Consider the following 18,914-nt stretch of genomic DNA (forward strand, 5'->3'; position numbering starts at 1 on the left):
TGTTGACATGCTGATTCATGTTTTAGTGCACTAGATACGTTTTATTCATCTAGAGGAATGAGTATAAAGAGGTCACAGCTTATAATCACACTGGCATTTCTAGTGTGTGTAGGCCATATATCTCCTTTTAATTTAATCTCTGAAAAATGTATAGGGATTTCTGCAGCTAAGCTGTACAAATCAATAAAATTTATAATCAAGGCTGTCTAATCTCTAAACTTAATATAAAACTTCACAACTATTGATTACAAGTGAAGGATCTGCAAGCTGTTAATCATGCATGAAAGCGTAGAATGAATGGTAGCTTCAGAAAAGGAAATGGACAAATAATCATCACCCCTGCAGTCCTTATCTTTCTATTCCCCTGAAGCAAGCATGTTACCAGACACTGGAATTTTAAAATCAAATGATGTGTTAACGTGTGTCACTTTTGAAATTTGTGTACTGTAGCTTTTTATAGTATAATTTAGAAGTTTTCTCCTCTTCAGAAATGGGATCAAAAGCAAATTAGTCTACTGAATATGTTTGAAGACGGAATAAAAGAAGGATCTAAGTTGACATAGTAAAATCATAATCTTTGTAAGGAGCAAAATGGTCCATACATACCTGGCATATCATTATAATGTAATTGTTGTTCAGAGGAGGGGTGGAGGTTTTCATGTCATAAGATAGCTTCACTTAAAACGGGCCCTCTTAACATTTCATTAATACACTTCATAGTAAGGTTTCTAGTTTGAATTGACTGACACATTCAAGGACAGACGTAAAATGTTTACAAGGGAGTTATGTAATTGAGGAAAACACCTACTATTTCTGTTTTGAAGCAGTGTTAGAAATGTTGGGATAAAAATATACGTGGAGGGATAAAAATATACCTGGGTGGCTCAGTCGTTAAGCGTCTGCCTTCGGCTCAGGTCATGATCCCAGGGTCCTGGGATCGAGCCCACATCAGGCTCCCTGCTCAGCAGGAAGCCTGCTTCTTCCTCTCCCTCAGCTGCTCCCCCTGCTTGTGTTCCCTCTCTCACTGTGTCTCTCTCTGTCAAATAAATAAAATATTTAAAAATATGTATACGTGTAAAGGCATTTTTTCTGTCAGACCTATCCATTCAAAAGAAAAAAAAATTAAAATACATTACAGATTCATTTTTATATGTACCTACAAAGTCATATTGATATGAAAAACAGCAATTTTAATAAATGTTATGTCGTGATGATGGAGTAGGGAACCAGAAACCAACCAGCTCAGTTATTGTGACTTAGAATAAAGTACTGATGTGTTTTACTCAGAATTATTAGTCCAACATTCGCTCTATTAGTATCTGCGGGAGCAATGTGAGCAAATGAACATACCCTCAAAGAGCATACAGGAAATGAAGAGAAAAACAAATTCATTTAAAGTCATTTTTAAAGCATATGTCATATACTCTAGTATCTGCATATGGCAAGCACTTACAAAAGGGACACTAAATAAGCAGGTAGTGGCTCAGCAACAACCTGTGGAGAAATAAAATTTGTAAAGGACTGTTCAATGGAGAGATCACGGACATAGTCTTCACACAAATATTAAGGTTATTTACCAAGTGGAACGCTAAGGAATAGAGATCATAGCAAATTGCTGGATCTCAGCTAACCACAGAGTCCCATCACAGCATAGAGCAGGAATGTCCTGCTCACACTTCTGGAATGGATGGCTAGGAACCTCTGGTGGCTCTCACCCATGTGCTGGTAAACTGGCTCTTGGCTGATCTAGAGCAACCTCTGGACTCAACTAGGACAAAGAGGCTCTGCTCTACATGTATCTCTTACTCTAAAAGGGATGGTGGAGGTTAAGAAACAAGCAGGAGCTCACAGGACTTTTTGAGATATAGGCTGAGAACCAGCACGCCGTCACGTTCGCCTCATTCTATGCCCGAAGCGAGTCAGAAGGCAAGCCCAACATCAAAGGATGGAGGAGTAGACCCCACTTCCTCAGTGTGAGCAAAGTCACATGGCAAATAGTGTGAAGACAAGAAGTTAAAAATTGGAACCAGCATTGTAACCTACTACACAACAATTGAGTTCTTAGGTTCTATTTTCATTAGGTTTTTAACTTAAAATATAAAGATATATTAAAACGATTTGCTTTACTCTTCAGAAAATAAAATTTCCACGCATATACCATGGGCCAACCAGTGTACTTGGCATACAAAATATTTACCTCATTTTTTTGGACAACCTAAGAAGTGTGTCATTTATCTTCTTTTTAGGGATTAAAAAAAAAAAAGCATTGAAAATTGCCTCTGGAGTTTTGTCATCGCTATATACAACTCCTCTAAAGCCATTTTATTTTTTACACTACATATTATGTTTCCATATTATGTTTTTTTACATACACAAATCACTCTACCTCTTGTGTCTAATTAATGCTGTTGCTAAATATTTTTATGAAAGATAAAGCTTGTTTTTAAAGTAGGAGTCAGTTTTTCTTTTTTTTCTTCCATAAATTAAGAAAATGCCTTTTCTTTTTTCTATTTTATGCTTCATTCAAGTATAAGCAGGTATCTATTTGAGACTGTTTTATTTCTTAAATTGTATTCAGATTATAACACATAGGTGGAATATGCAATATCAGATGAAGTGGATTCATTGATGGTAATCACATTTCTTCCAATACAGTCTAATACTATCACATAAACATTTAAGAGAAAAAAACATTAAAGAGGCCCCAAAATTTCAATTGCTCCTGTTTTAGAAACGAGGATTCATGGTAAGACATTCAGTAAGATTTATCTATTGGAAAAAGAATTATCTTTGTCTTTTTTCCTTGTCACTTTGGTATTCTTGTTCTCTAAAAATCAAATGCTTTCCTTAGTATTAGTTTAGAGAGGATGCAAATGTTACGGCTGTTGGAATTATCTGATAAACTTCAGTCAGACTCTCAAAAGCAGTGAAAATGACATGTTTCGGTTTAATTTGATGATGTGCTTAGTATTGTTCTGATGGTGCTGGGTAAATATTTCTGTGACTCTGTGGGAGGGCTGAGTGAGCCATACACCCTGTCATTCTATATCCCCTGAGTCCAAGCTTGTCATTTTAACAACACAGCCAGAAAGCCAGAAGAGCTGACAGTTGGTTTGTGATTATTCCTGGACCCGAGGCTCCCTCATGTTACCGTACTAATCAAGTCATCTCGCCGACTTATCATTAACTCAATTTGACCCATGGGAGCAGAGATGAAATCTTTTTGGCAAGACTAATGATGCTATGGGATTGAAAAGATGTGCAATGTAAAACCTTGATTATCCTCAATCCTTAGCACAAGGAAAAGAATAAAAATACAAAGCATCAGTAGGGAAAAGTAAAGACAGTCTCTTCCAAAGACCTTAGGGTTTTCCTCCCCCAAGGTATGCCAGTGTTTTCTTCCTTTTTATTTTCTTTTAATTCACCTTTGTTCAGAAACTTGATCTCAATTATTTTTTTACTTTACACTAACAAATATTTTCCCTCGCAGTCAGGAAATTCACTTTCCTTGTATTTGTTTTGATAAATGGAACGAAAATTGTGCTTTGCAGTCAGCTTCGAGGATTTCTGATGAAAAGGCAGCCGGGAGCATGGAAGCTCCCTGTCATGCTTCAGTGTTCTTAGTTTGTGTATATCTTTGACAAGATCTTCTTTTTTTTCCCTTGGCATGAGCTTTGGGACATCTTCTATTTTTCTCTGACTGACAGCTGGATAATAAGTTTTATCATTAAAAACTGATTCCCAGGAGAGAGGATCTTTGCTCTTGATTCTCTTGTAGCTGCTAAAGCTTTTGTTTTCACAACTCTTTCAGAATAACTAGAGATTATCACTACAGAAGGACATGGATATTGACCTGTCATGTCACGTGTTGTTTAGCAAGTACCAAAAAAATTGAATTCCCTTTAATCTATTATCTAGAACCACTTATTAAATCATCTCGCTATTGAGAGGTGACTCAAAGTCAACATGTTCTGTCTGTTCATGTTGCCTTTATTTTTCTTAACCTTCAGAGAATTATTAATTCTTCATTTTATCCTATCAAGCTGGGTTAAATATTTGACACAAAAGTTGTTACAGGCATAAGTCCCAGGCTTGATCTGTTTAGAATTTAAGTAAGGGCAGTGATATGTGAACTTCTTTGTTTACCTGCTAATTGTATAACCCTGGCTATAGATTTGATATGTAAATTTTCTGCCATGTCCTTTTAATTTTTCTTGATTTTATGTGGCCACTTTCACTGTTAACAACTAGGAAGTAGATGAGCAATACGAGGAAAAAGGGAATGGGAAACGTTAGTAAAATTGGCTGATCAACATTTGGCAGGGAAAACAGAGAAAACCAGATAATACTGACATTTCTCATCACGTATTTTTTTTTTTCAATTTACAGCTTAGTATTGTCCTAGGATTTATTGGAAATGAATGAATGGAAGAGGGCTTTATGCCAATTTGGTTGCACATCTGTCCACAGGGCAGTTAGTAAAAGGAGTTGAGATTCATCAGCTAAAGAGTAGAATGGGAAAGGACTAGATTTTGCTTATAGTTCCAGTTTCTTCACCTGCTTCTTAATGTAAGCCCCCCAACCCTATTTTCCAAGTGTATCACAAATGGCCGTAAACCTTTTTAATTCCAGGGGCTCCTGGGTGGCTCATTCAGTTAAGCTTCCGACTCCTGACTTCAGCTCAGGTTATGATCTCAGGGTTGTCAGATGGAGCCCTGTGTTGGGCTCTGTGCTGGGCGTGGAGCCTGCTTAAGATTCTCTCTCTCTTCTTTCTCTCTCTCTCCCTCTGCCCCTCCCCCAATCACTTGTGTGCTCTCAAATTAATTAATTAATTAAGTCTTTTAATCCACTGCTGGTGTCCTCCGTCCTTATGTCACGGATTTCACCCAGTCTGAACCTCCCCTGACTGATGACTTAGGGGAAAGAGTTGAATTAGTGTACTAATCCACTGAACACAGATTTCAAAAAGTAGATGATCTAGAGAGTTTGACTTCTTTTCTTTTTTTCTTTTTTTTTTTTAAACAACTTAGCTTTAAACTGTTCATGGCTCACCAATTTCCAACCCAAAGTTACCTCTATCCCTATTGAAGTCACACTACTTCTTAGCCCCTTATTCTCCCCTAACACATGGCAATCTTTGGATTTCTCTACCTCCAGTCCTGGACACTTGATACAACCTCCAAATTAAGTTTTCTAAAGTAATTAATTCATTATATCAATTTTCTGCCCACTCAGTGACTCTCTGTAGCCTTTTAGATCAAGTGTAATCTCCTATCATGCCATCCAACATATTCCCCATCTTTTCCCAATCAGTTTTTCCTACATAATCTCCTACTAGATAACTTTATTCCCAACCAAATGGGATTTGCATTATTTTCCCCTCCTTTTGTATTATTTTCCCAAACTATGTCTATAGATTTTCTTGCCTTACCCATTAAGACCTAATGCTGCAAATGTCTCCTCCATTGGACAAGTGAAAGTTCTTTCTCCCTTTTGAATTCCGATAGTATTTTATTCTATTCATATACCTCTTATATCATACTGTTTTAATTATTTTTTTTTTCTTAGCTACCATCTTTACTAAAAATACATGTTAAGCTCCTTGTGGCCTATTATTGTTCCTATCACTTTAACATCCTCCACAGTATCTGTGTACTTTATGTAAGAGGCAATAACATGTGAATGACTTATACAAAATATTTTAATGTGATCCTTTGCTACATGAAGGTTACTCCCTTGCTGTACCTCTACCCAAGTTTCTGCCAAAATTTTGCCCCACAACTTTCTTCAATTTCTTGTTTCTTTCCTGAATTTCCTTTTACTGGAAAAGTAAAATTGAGAGAGAAAGAACAAGAACTGTTTTATAAAATCACATGTATGGGAATACCTAATAAAAATTGTAAATGGAAAGTAAAAAATTGGGAGGAAAGAACGTTTAATAAATTTCAAAACACTTGACGGGGCATTAATGAATGCGATCTCCATTGTTTTATCATCATTATGGTTATTTACGTTGTTTGTTATAGATGCTCTTCCCTGTGATGCCCCTGTGTGCCATTTACCATGCTAGGTCATTTCTTTAAATTATTCAGTCCTCAAAACAGCACTTACACCCAGCTTGTATATAACATAGTGAGTTTTCAGAAATATCCTTCTACCTCAGGTTATTCTATGACTATTTATTTCAATTTAGAAAATTAAAAATTTCATGTATTCATATCTCAGAAATACAATGAAGTTATTGGTGAGGCACAAGAATAATGGATCATTGTGAGGACTTTAGGTAATTTTATTGTTGAATTCTTTGATAGACTTTTCTCTGAATTAATGTCATAGTAGTAGAACCGTCTCGAGTCTCTGCTATTTATGCTCTAATATAAAAATCCATCTGTATGTAGTTGCCCCTCATCAGACCTAGTAGAATTCAGAGGAGTGGCATAGAAGAGTCCCCATCATATGGACAGTATATGTATATAAATGTACATGCACGAATATGTGTGTGTGTGTGTGTGTGTGTGTGTGGCTGAAAAGATCCCACCTCAATAAAAACTGGGGGAAAAAAGGGCACATGCCAATTAAGAGAAAATGTAATTAGACAGTGACATCCTCTGAGTTATTGCAGATGCCATAGAGCTCAAAATAATTGAGTTTTGTGCTCTGTGTGTGTGTTTACTTTGTTGAATGTGTGTTTCTGAATATTACACTAGGTGAAAGTAAAATTATGTTTTAAGTCACTATTTTAGTAATAACAGTACAGTTTGCAGCATTTCCTTAAGCAACTGTGAAAAATACAGATTTAAAAACATTATATTGACCTTGTAGAATGAAACTTTGCCTCTTAGAAAACTATTTCTTTCCACAATTCTTTGTTTTTTTATACCAGTCAATAAAATACTGGTTACTGAAATTATGGTAGTGGCTTATGCACAAAAGTGTAGGATTTATAAAGCTACCCTCCCCTAATTTAAAATGAGAATTTTAAAAATACGGTTTATATGAGGGTCAAAGTCAGCAGCATTTAAATACACCAAAACAAAATTCTCACCCTCAAAGTTGAACCCTAGGTATTTTTTTACATACTACATAATAGATGTAACTTTTGCCAACTCATAGAAATAGAAGAATTGAGGGTGTAGAACTGTTTTCTTTTCCACAGTGTGTCAGCTGTGTAGCATTTATCCACCTATCTACCTATCTATTTGTTGAATAGGAGATTAAGAAAGTAAAGGGTTGTGAGTTGCTTCTGCTTTTTTTTTCTTTTATTTTTTCTAATTTTTATTTAAATTCTAGTTAGTTAATATATAGTGTAATATGGATTTCGGGAGTAGGATTTAGTGATTCATCACTTACACACAACACCCAGTGCTCATCATAACAAGTACCCTCCTTAATACCCATCACCCATCTAGCCCATCCCCCACCAGCCTCCCTCCATCAACCCTGTTTGTTGTTTGTCTTTAAGAGTCTCTTACGGTTTATTTCCTTCTCTTATTTTCCCCCCCTTCCCATATGTTCATCTGTTTTGTTTCTTAAATTCCACATATGAGTGGAATCATATGGTATTTGTCTTTGTCTGACTGACTTACTTTGCTTAGCACAATATACCCTAGCTCCCTCCACATTGTTGCAAATGGCAAGATTTCTTTTTTTTTTTTAAGATTTTATTTATTTATTTGACAGAGAGACACAGTGAGAGAGGGAACACAAGCAGGGGGAGTGGGAGAGGGAGAAGCAGGCTTCCCGCTGAACAGGGAGCGCGATGCGAGGCTGGATCCCAGGACTCTGGGATCATGACCTGAGCCGAAGGCAGACGCTTAACAACTGAGCCACCCAGGCACCCCAAATGGCAAGATTTCATTCTTTTTGAAGGCCAAATAATATTCCATTAGATATACATATATATGCGTATACACACACACACACACCACATCTTTATCCATTCATTAGTCAATGGACATCTAGGCTCTTTCCATAATTTGGCTATTTTTGATAATGCTGCTATAAGCATTGGGGTACATGTTTCCATTCGAATCAGTATTTTTGTATCCTTTGGGTAAATACCTAGTAGTGCAATTACTGGATCACAGGGTAGTTCTATTTTTAACTTTTTGAAGAACCTCCATACTGTTTTCCAGAGTGGCTGCACCAGTTTGCATTCCCACCAACAGTGCAAGAGGGTTCCCCTTTCTCCACATCCTCACCAACATTTGTTGTTTCCTGACTTGTTAATTTTAGCCATTCTGACCGGTATGAGGGTGGTATCTCATCGTGGTTTTGATTTGTATTTCCCTGATGCCGAGTGATGTTGAGCATGTTTTCATGTGTCTGTTAGCCATCTGGATGTCTTTTTTGGAAAAATGTCTATTCATGTCTTCTGGCATTTTTTAACTGGATTATTTGTTTTTTGGGTATTGAGTTTGATAAGTTCTTTATAGATTATGGATACTAACCCTTTATCAGATAAGTCATTTGCAACTATCTTCTACCATTCCATACACTGTGTTTTAGTTTTGTTGATTATTCGCTGTGCAGAAGCTTTTTATCTTGATGAAGTCCCAATAGTTCATTTTTGCTTTTCTTTCTCTTGCCTCCAGGTAGCTTCTGCTTTTGACATTGAGTCCCTCCGTGTGGATACATTTGCATCTGGTCTTGTTCTTCCAAGCCTAGAGAAGCACCAAGTTTGTGCATACTTTGCCTTAGCTCTAAGGCTATTCACAACTTCTTCAAGCAGTTCCAATAGCTATTCAACCAGAGCAGAATTAAATAGCACATGCATTCCCTGTTTTCAGTGCTCTGTAGAGGGGTTTTATAGAGGAAGCCAGAAGGCAAAAAGAAATTGGATATAATAAGATTAGTTAGAAGAACATTTCTACTTATTTCTATAATTATTTAAATTTATAAGTAGGAAAATTAATTCTCTAATTATTTTATGATTAGCTTAGGAGAAAATGTAGAAATACACAGTCGGTAATATAACAAGAAGATTTAAGATTTGTTTCTTAAGGCCCTCAGTCCAGAAAGTGTTAAATAGCTTCTTTTTTCCCCCCTCTACTTTTCATTTCCACATTTTTCACATTCATATGTCTACTTTATTTTTTAATTTATTATTTTTTTCTAGTTTTTTTCTTTTTTTTATAATGTTAAGTGTACTCTTTAATCCCTATCCCCTATTTTTCCCATCCCCCTACCCACCTCCTTTCTGGTAATCATCAGTTTGTTCTCTATGGTTAAGAGTCTGTTTCCTGGTTTGTCTCTCTCCCTTTTATTTTTCCTTTTGCTCATTTGTTTTGTTTCTTAAATTCCACATATGAGTGAGATCATGTATTTGTCTTTCTCTGACTTATTTTGCTTAATATTATACTCCCTACCGCTGTCCCTCTTGTTGAAAATGGCAAGATTTCATTATTTTTTAATGCTGGATAATATTTTATATATATATATCACATCTCCTTTATCCATTCAGCAGTTGATGGACGGTGGGCTTTTTCCATAATGTGGCTATTGTAGATAATGCTGCTGTAAACATCAGGGTGCATGTATTACTTTGAATTAGTATTTTTGTATCCTTTGGGTAAATACCTAGTAGTGCAATTGCTGCATTGTAGGGTAGTTCTATTTTTAACGTTTTAAGGAGCCTCCATACTGTTTTCCAGAGTGGCTGCACCAGTTTGCATTCCCACTAGCAGTGCAAGAGGGTTCCTTTTTCTCCACATCCTCACACCAATCTGTGTTGTTTCTTGTGTTTTTGATTTTATCCATTCTGACAGGTGTGACAGGTTTTCTGACAGGTTTTCTTTTTCTTTGAACAGGCCTCCACATTTACTGTTCAGAACCATGGTGTCTCGATGATGACTGCACCCTAGAGTCATCTGTAAACTTTAGATCATTACTAGGAATAGCTGCTGTTTTTGTTTTTTTGTTTGTTTCTTGTCTCATTGTCTCTACTCATTTCTTAATTTACTTAGGTAATTTTTCCCCATTCCCTTCAATGAAGTTATGTCATACATCTCTAACACAGTTACATTTTTTAAATTTACTTTGTATTTTTAATAAATTTATAACCCCTTTACCTATTTTCCACCCCCATACTCCCACTTCTAGCAACCATCAATCTGTTGTCTGTATCTATGAACTTTATTCATTTTTTTTCTTTTCTATTTTTTTAATTTTTTTAGATTCCACATATAGGAGAAATCATATAGTATTTGTCTTTGTCTGCCTGACATTTCACTTAGCATGATACTAGGTCCATTCATGCTGCACAAATGGCAAGATTTCATTATTGTTATGGCTGAATAATATTTCACTATTTATATGTATAGATACATGCACACTTTGGTTGTTTCCATATCTTGGCTTTATAATCTGCAATAAATATGGGGTGCATGTGTCTTCCAAGTCAGTGTTTTATTTTATTTGTATAAATACCCAAAAGTAGAATTGCTGAATCATAGGGTAATTCTATTTTTAATTTTTTGAGGAAACTCCATTCTGTTTTCCATAGTGATTGCATCAGTTTACATTCCCAGCAACAGTGCTCGAGGGCTCCCTTTTCTCCACATCTTTGCCAACACTTGTTATTGTTTCTCTTTTTGATTGTAGTCATTCTGATTGGTATGAGCTGACATCTCATTGTTTTTTCATTTGCATTTCCCTAGTGATTAATGATGTTGAGTATCTTTTCATGTACCCATTGGCCATCTGTGTGTCATCTTTGGACAAGTGTGTATTCAGATCTGCTGCCCATTTTTTAATTAGATTTTTTTTTTTTTGCTATTGAGTTGTATAAGTTCTTTATGTATTTTGGTTATTAGCCCCTTATCAGATATATGAGGTGTAAATATTTTCTCCCATTGAGTAGGTTGCCTTTTTTATCTTGTTGATGATTTCCTTTGCTGTGTAGAAGTGTTTTATTTAGTATGATGCAGTCCCACTTACCTGTTTTTTGCTTTTCTTGCTTTCACTTTTTTGTGTCAGATTCAAAAATTCATCCCTAAGACCTGTGTCAAGAGGTTTACTGCCTATGTTTTCTTCTAGGAGTTTTATGGTTTCAAGTCTTACATTGAAGTCTAATCTATTTTGAGTTAATTTTTGTATAAGGTGCAAAATAGTGGTCTAATTTCATTCTTTTTTGTGTGGCTGTCCAGCTTTCCCAACACCTTTTATTAAAGAGACTGTTCTCGGGCACCTGGGTGGCTCAGTCATTAAGCATCTGCCTTTGGCTCAGGTCCTGATTCTGGGGTCCTGGGATTGAGCCCCGCATTGGGCTCCCTGCTCAGCGGGAAGCCTGCTTCTCCCTCTCCCTCTCCCCCTGCTTGTGTTCCCTCTCTTGCTGTATCTCTGTCAAATAAATAAATAAAATCTTAAAAAAAAAAAAAAAGAGTGTTCTCTCCCCATTGTATATTCCTGTCTCCTTTGCCGTAAATAATTCTCTCTATCCTGTACCACTGATCTATGTGTCTGTTTTTGTGTTAATACAATACTGTTTTAATTACTGTAATTTTGTAATGTAATTTGAAATCAGGGAGCATGATGCCTCTAGCCTTGTTCTTCATTCTTAAGATTGCTTTGACTTTTCAGGGTCTTTAATGATTCCATACAAATATTAGGATGGTTTGTCCTATTTCTTTCAAAAATGCCGCTGGAATTTTTCTAAAGATTTATTTATTTATTTTAGAGAGAAAGAGCATGGAAGAGAGAGAGAGACGGGAAGGGTCAGAGGGAGGGGGAGAGACAGAATCTCAAGCAGATGAGGAGATCGATCTCATGACCCTGAGATCATTACCTGAATCGGACACTTAACCAACTGAGCCACCCAGGCATCCCGCCATTGGAATTTTGATAGGTATCACACTGAATCTGTAGATTGCTTTGGGTGGTATGGACATTTTAACAATATTGATTATTCCAATTCATGAGCACAGAATATCTTTTCATTTATTTGTGTCTTCTTCAATTTTTTATGGTTTTATTATGGTTTTAAAATTATATTAGAATGCAGGGTAAGTGCAAATTGAATAGTAGGATTAATGAAAAGATGAATGAAAGAGAGTGATCACTTGGAAATAGAGAAATTTATAAAGGGGGGAATTTCAGATGCAAAATAAGAGGTTTCTCAAGTATATAAACACTAGATCTAAAAAAAAAAATTAAACAGAGGAGTAAATATTGATTGGTGTTTGTGGTCATCATTTTATGGGAGGTATTCATATACTCCAAGTATTTTAGGGAGAAATCTTACTTTCTTATTCTGGATACTTTTGTCACAAAGTATGGCCTAACCTGAACATGACCTGTAACTTCTATCAGGTTGTTACCGTTAGGCACTAAAATCACAGTTTATCTGAGAATTTTAGGATGATGCTACCTACAACTGCCCAGTCATCTTAGTGGTCAGGGGTGCCAAAGAATGTGTTTTCACTGAACTGTAGGCTAAACTGTAAGTGCAGTCAGCTCGCTCCTGTGCCTGGTGGGGAATTGTGAGCCTAGAGCTAGACATACAGAGAGTTTTTGTAATGATTAGAAAGCCACATCTTTCTTCCAACCTATTTACAATGCTTAATGTAAAACATATAAAACAAAAGTGATAAAATAAGGAGACTAGATACTGTATGTAATCAGAAGACTGGCACACAGCATTTAAAACCTAAGCACTGGATTCTACCATGGATTAATTTGCATGTATATGTATGTATTTTTGTAGTTTTGAGGTTTTAAGTGGCCATCAGAGTGTATTTCAGATGGCACACATAATACATTGAACTGGAATCCCAATTTGGGCTTGCCATCTGTGTACCATGTTGATTATTTTTACAGAACTGAGATTTTAATCTCAAAAATGAACATTTATAAAAACACCCAAATTGGGCTTTTTGTATCATTTATTTTCCTTCTTTTTCGTCTACTGACTCCCATTTAGCAAGAGCATTGACTATTCTTAGTGAGTTAAGGGAAGTACCAGCATGGCTTTGACCTTGGCCTTGATTTTAATCTCTTTGTCCAGTCAATGTATGAAAGCTTAGCTGTATTTTGGTTTGTTTACTGTGTAGACTTTGCCATGGCCATGAGTTTCATAGAGTAATTATTTTGATTAAGTTAGACGATTAAAGTTAGTCTTGCATGAGGAAAGAATACACTTGGGAAGCGGTGATAGATGGACTCCAGTCTTCGGAGTGTTTAGTTCTGCCAGCATTTTCCAGTTGAATGGAAATTCACCTCCCAGTTTGGTTTGGGTGACAATGAATGGATTGTCAGACCTCAGTATTTCCTAGGAAAAGATAGAGATCAAGAAGGATTGATGACAATGTGAATATCCACATGTGTTCTTGCACTTTTTCTCAGATATTTTTCTGCTTTGATGAACAACATCATTACTGAAATAATAAATGTTAATTAATATCTGCATCACTTTTTGGTAAATGGTAGTTTAGTATTACAATTAGACTAATTAGTATACACCATAGCTGGTGACATGACAAATCATAGAGCAGAACGTGTTGACTCTTATCCATTATGATATATTAGCTAATTCACTTGCTCAGTAATGACAAGAGAAAAGAGAGACGGGGAATTGGGCAGTAACAACAACAACTATAAAGGCATTATGGCCACATTTTCAGGGTTTTGTCTTTCCGCCATGTTCCTGAGTACCGTGGATTGTTAACATTTTTCATTTCTTTTCCCATTGGGAAATCATAGCCCCTGACCGAAACCTTCAGGAATAAGATCATGAGTAAATAAAGAAAATGAGAATAAAAGGTGACTTCCACATTTTCCTAGGTTTACACATGCTATGTCATGCTCAGTGTTTGATTTTTACCAAGATTATTCATTGTAAAGTTGACGGCCGTCTGCATCTTTATTTTTCAGAACCTATGAGAACCCCCAAGACATTAAAGATTGCTGAGATACAGGCAAGACGCATTGCTGTGGACTGGGAATCCCTGGGTTATAACATTACTCGTTGCCACACTTTTAATGTCACTATCTGCTACCATTACTTCCGTGGTCACAATGAGAGCAAGGCAGACTGTTTGGACATGGACCCCAAAGCCCCTCAGCATGTTGTGAACCATCTGCCACCTTATACAAATGTCAGCCTCAAGATGATCCTAACCAATCCAGAAGGCAGGAAGGAGAGTGAAGAAACGATTATTCAAACTGATGAAGATGGTATGTTCATACTTGTTATTTTTAAAAGGGTGAATTATATAACAGGATTATGTCATTGCTTATAATTTTCTCTAGAGTCACCAAAATTGAATTGGATTCTGATATCTGCTAAATACTCTTAACGAGGTTAACTTTGAAAGGAGTTTGCCTTTAACTAAAAAGCTTAATATTCTTCAGCGTAGCATCAAATACTAGATGAAATGTACCTCTCCTCTTTTCTGTTTTTATATGTTAGAGAAGTAACAACTACACTAAAGTTTAAATAAAGTTGTTCCTATCAAATGTGCAAAAATAATTTTCACTATTCATGGCATTACATCATTTACCTATTGGTGAAATGCACTTGGTTAAAATTTAGTTCTTCACATTTTACAAACCAATAATAGCAGCTTTCATTTTCCTTAGCATTTGAAAACAGCACCGTTTGCCTATTCCACTCATTTTCAGATGGTTTCGTGTAAGTTTAAATATAAAAGAAGGTTGAAGTTCATATCTTTAAGTCTCAATAAAGGCCCTTATCAGATATCAGCAAGCTGTCATCTTTTACCCATTTTATTACCACCCAAGGAATTTAACTATATAATGTCCAATATCTACGTGTGTCACTTCCAAATTATTAAGTAATAGGAACAAAAATTTATATTATATTATAATTTGCCCACACCTGCTATAGCACTATAGTTTGTCATTAATGGGAATGAGTACATTTCTTGATTCAACAGAAATGTGCCCTATACCCCAAAAAATGTACCAATGATGATACTCTGATAATAACAATAATGTATTATTTCAATGTAAGACATTTCATTTTCAAAATTTACTGTTATGAATGGAAGCATGTAGGGAAAAAACATGGCCTATTTAGTGAATGGAGGCAAAGCTGAATCTGGGAGTCAGGAATCCTGAGTTTTTAGTCCTGGCACTAATACCTCTGTCACCTTACCCAATCTGTTTACTCCTCTAGATTTCCATTTCTCATCTCTATATGAAAAGTTTAAATAAGATGATCTCATCCCCTTCTAAATTTCTCCTTGAATAGCCTGTCAGTAGGGCCACGTTTTTGTTTGGATTTTAGAAAATAGGATGTATTTCATACCCAAGTGTTTCCAGTTTCCCTCAAGTTCTGAACTTTAGGCATGGATGTACATCTTGATGACTATCAGGTATGAGATTTCCTTAAGATAGGCCAATATACCACAGTTTCTAGAAGTTTCTCTGTATCACTTCAAACACTCTCACTCTGAAAAGTAGAAATGACCCATGTTGGTTCTATTATTTTTGTTGTCATAAAGGAGAGTGAGAGCTTTTCAACCTCATTCAGATCAGATTTTGAAGGAAACAATATTGTCCTAAATTATACATGGAGTTATTCTCATATTCCTAAAATTTTCAAAGAATAAACCTAGGACTTATTTATGATAAATGTACTTTGTCATGTTTAATGTAACCAAACATGATTACCTCAACTATCATGTTTGAATTTATACCTAATCTAAGCCTTAATAAATTTCAAACAAACTTGCTCTCATACATAAACACACACTCATATTCCCCCACACACACAGAACACACCCCAATACATGATTATATAAGAAAGAATAATTAGCATAGTTGTTTCATAGATGGATGATAGAAATGGAAAGTCTAAGCAGATTCAAAAGCTCTGAAAAATCTCTATCTCATTTCATAAAGTGGGATAAATACTAAAATGTCTGTATTACTCTAGACATTTTGTAAGCCATGTTTTTAGTAATAAGAATGTACTCACACACTTTATTGCCTACCCTTAAAATTTTAAAAACTTGATTTCTTAACTGGTCATTTTAGATTCAGTTACATTTGTGCTTTTTCTGCCCATCACTCTCTATTAATATAATTCATTTTGGTGGTATACTTTGGTATGGCTTTTAGTTTGCCTTTTTTTTCCATAAACTAAAGAATGCAGTCAGGCTCATATAACTTTTTCATATTTCATTAAATTTTTAAATGTATTTTTGGGTGTACAGACAAGTAGATTAATAATCAGGAAGTGAATTGCTATGGAATCTTAAATTATGTCCTAAATTCATCAACTTCATGACTGTGTATTTTATATAGAAACAGTTTTATAAACATAAGATGAAATTAACTCTATATAGTATATAATTACAATATTGTTTCTTATTCTAGTTTTATTTTAAGGTATGTTTTGAAGAACATTTTTGCTAGCTGTAATGATAATTGAGTTGCATATTATTATTTCATAGCATAGTCAAAAAGTAATTCTTTCTACTGTGAGATTTTTTTTCTTCTCCTTTGTCTTATGTATAAAACTAAATGACTGCAGTAAAAACTTTGTATATTTTCAAGTAACTCAGTCTTCAGATCTGCTCACATGAGCTCCAGTTTCTACATAGAATACTTGATATGACTCAGTATTCCTGAGAGGGGGGACAGAATATCTAAATCATAATCTATTGTTGCAAAGATCGATGGGTTATGATGATCTAATTAAGTCAGTCTTACTAAATTATTGCTGCCCTATATACGTAGAAAAAGAATAAATTATCAACCATCTAATAAAAGAATATAATTTCATGAAAAGAATTCTAGGGACATCCATAAATCATGAGAGCAAAGCTAAAATGATTTCCCACCAGAACCCTAAGGTAGAATTTATATTTAATTTATTGCATACATTTTTTAATGCATGGGTAGAATTTTTTGTATGAGATTTTGTTTTCATTTTTTATCCTAGCATTTACAAAAATCAATATTATGAAGTGAACTCAGCAGAAAACCCTGGTTTGGGGACATTTTTTTGCTAATACAGAGCTATTTTTAAATGTTTATTTATTATATTTTAAAGTCTGTAGTGCTTATTTAATATAATCCTGCCCCACCCACATTTCATTTTTCCTCTCTCTTCCATTTTGAGAGTTATATTTTAAAGGACTTCCTTTAAAAAAAAAAATAGCTGAAACAGCTCTCAAATAAATCACAAGCAGGGGAATGAAAGTCAGCATTCTGTCTCCATTAAAAGTTGTTGATGTGGAAATGTGAGGTGACATACCCTGCCATATGAAGACAGCCGTGATGATGGTCTTAGTAACTTCATGTTGTATTTACACAAATCAAAAGTACATATAGACATTCTACATAGACATCGTCTTCCTTCAGAGGTGGAGAGTTATTAAATATAACTTACCTGTGCCCACTCCCTGCCCCACCTGTTTATGTGTGTGTTTTGTCATTCACCTAAGTGTAGTTCTTTTTCTTGTCTGCTATACTAGTCCCAGTGCAAGATCAGTAGCGTGGTACTCTCTTGGCCATAATTTTTCCACAAACTTTTCCCTCTTACAAGTATGACCTGTAGGTACTTTAAGTGAATTTTATTGACAAAGTAGAATATGTGTAAGAAGAGCAGAGAGGGGCGCCTGGGTGGTTCACTTGGTTAAGTGTCCGACTCGTGATCTCAGCTCAGGTCTTGATCTCAGGGTTGTGAGTTCAGGGTCGTGAGTTCAGGCCCCATGGGCTCCATGCTGGGTATGGAACCCACTTAAAAAAAAGAAGAAGAAGAAGAGCAGAGAAATACACAAATTCTAGGAAGGATACTTTAATTCTGTCCCTCTTCCAATGCGGAATTATGCAGACATTTTTAACTATCTTTATTTGTAAACAATTTGAAATACATTGCACCATTTTATATATTTGTTGGCCAAATTGTGGTTAGTGAACACAGGTAGCAATTATAATGCCATCAAATAAACATTTTCTCACTAATTGGGGTCTTGCCTCCTCCTACCTCCAGCAGTCACCATCTCTGAAAGTTACGGAAAGGTGAAGAAATACTTTTCCTTAATTACAATCAGAAGCTTATTTTCACTCTACTCAAATGACATAACACCTATCACCCTTGTTAGTTAACAAACTAACGCCCATGGCAGCCTCCGTAAGTGCCCCAGAGTACACACAGGGGCTGTGATGGCCTCTCTGCCTTGATCAACTGTGTAGTCTGTGCCAATACAGCGGACCTGGGACTTGCCAGGGAATGGGTGCCTTTGATTAAGTTCCCCCTGAGCCCTCAGCTGACAGATGCGTGTACATATATTCTGAAGTTGAGTGCTGGCATCTTCTCTGTTTATGGGTTTCTTTCCTTTATGGTTTTTTTCTTTATGAATTTATTATTAATGTGCCAAGTTATATTGGCTGTCCCAGAGGTCATAACATCGTTCATCGTCTCCTTGTGGTCTGAAATAAATCCTCCTATTTTGACGTATCATTCAGAATTCTTGATGCTGCTAGCTACGATGCAGTGCATTTCCTTTGATCCAGTGATTTTTAATTTACTTCAGTCCTCACAAAATTGCTGTATACTCTGCAACTACATTTCTAGATAATGCCATGTGTGAAGTTCACTGAAACGTTAGATTAAGGAAAAATATTAATTAAAAACCATACTTGCCCAGTATTGGGTCAGTATTTCAAAAGAAAACACATTTTTTAAGCAAAGTAGGATGTGTAGGATTTATATTTAAGCATTATCAGAACAAGAAACTGGATATTTCTGTGAATAAATAGCAACTATGTGTTTAGATAAAGTACATGAAAGCAAAGAGCAAAAGTATCTGATGTTTTATATTTTGTCAATAGAAACTGACACATTGTTCATTGCTGCCACTGGGTATTATCAGTTATATGATATTTGCAGATAAGGACTGGTATGAAGGTTCCTCAACTCTTGTCCCATACCTGGGGACAGT

General features: G+C 35.6%; 1 protein-coding gene across 5 annotated transcripts in view; it reads left to right on the top strand.

Annotated features, from left to right (window-relative positions):
* Positions 1-18,914, top strand: part of PTPRK (protein tyrosine phosphatase receptor type K) — a 553,659-nt gene that overhangs the window by 418,145 nt on the left and 116,600 nt on the right. For all 5 annotated transcript variants that reach the window (XM_044917510.1, XM_044917509.1, XM_044917507.1 and 2 more), the window contains one exon: positions 13,870-14,172. In XM_044917510.1, coding sequence (XP_044773445.1) covers positions 13,870-14,172 — 303 coding nt within the window. The remainder of the gene's footprint in view (positions 1-13,869; positions 14,173-18,914) is intronic.

The sequence above is a fragment of the Neomonachus schauinslandi genome, chromosome 8 (assembly GCF_002201575.2).
Source record: "Neomonachus schauinslandi chromosome 8, ASM220157v2, whole genome shotgun sequence".
NCBI classification, from domain to species: domain Eukaryota; kingdom Metazoa; phylum Chordata; class Mammalia; order Carnivora; family Phocidae; genus Neomonachus; species Neomonachus schauinslandi.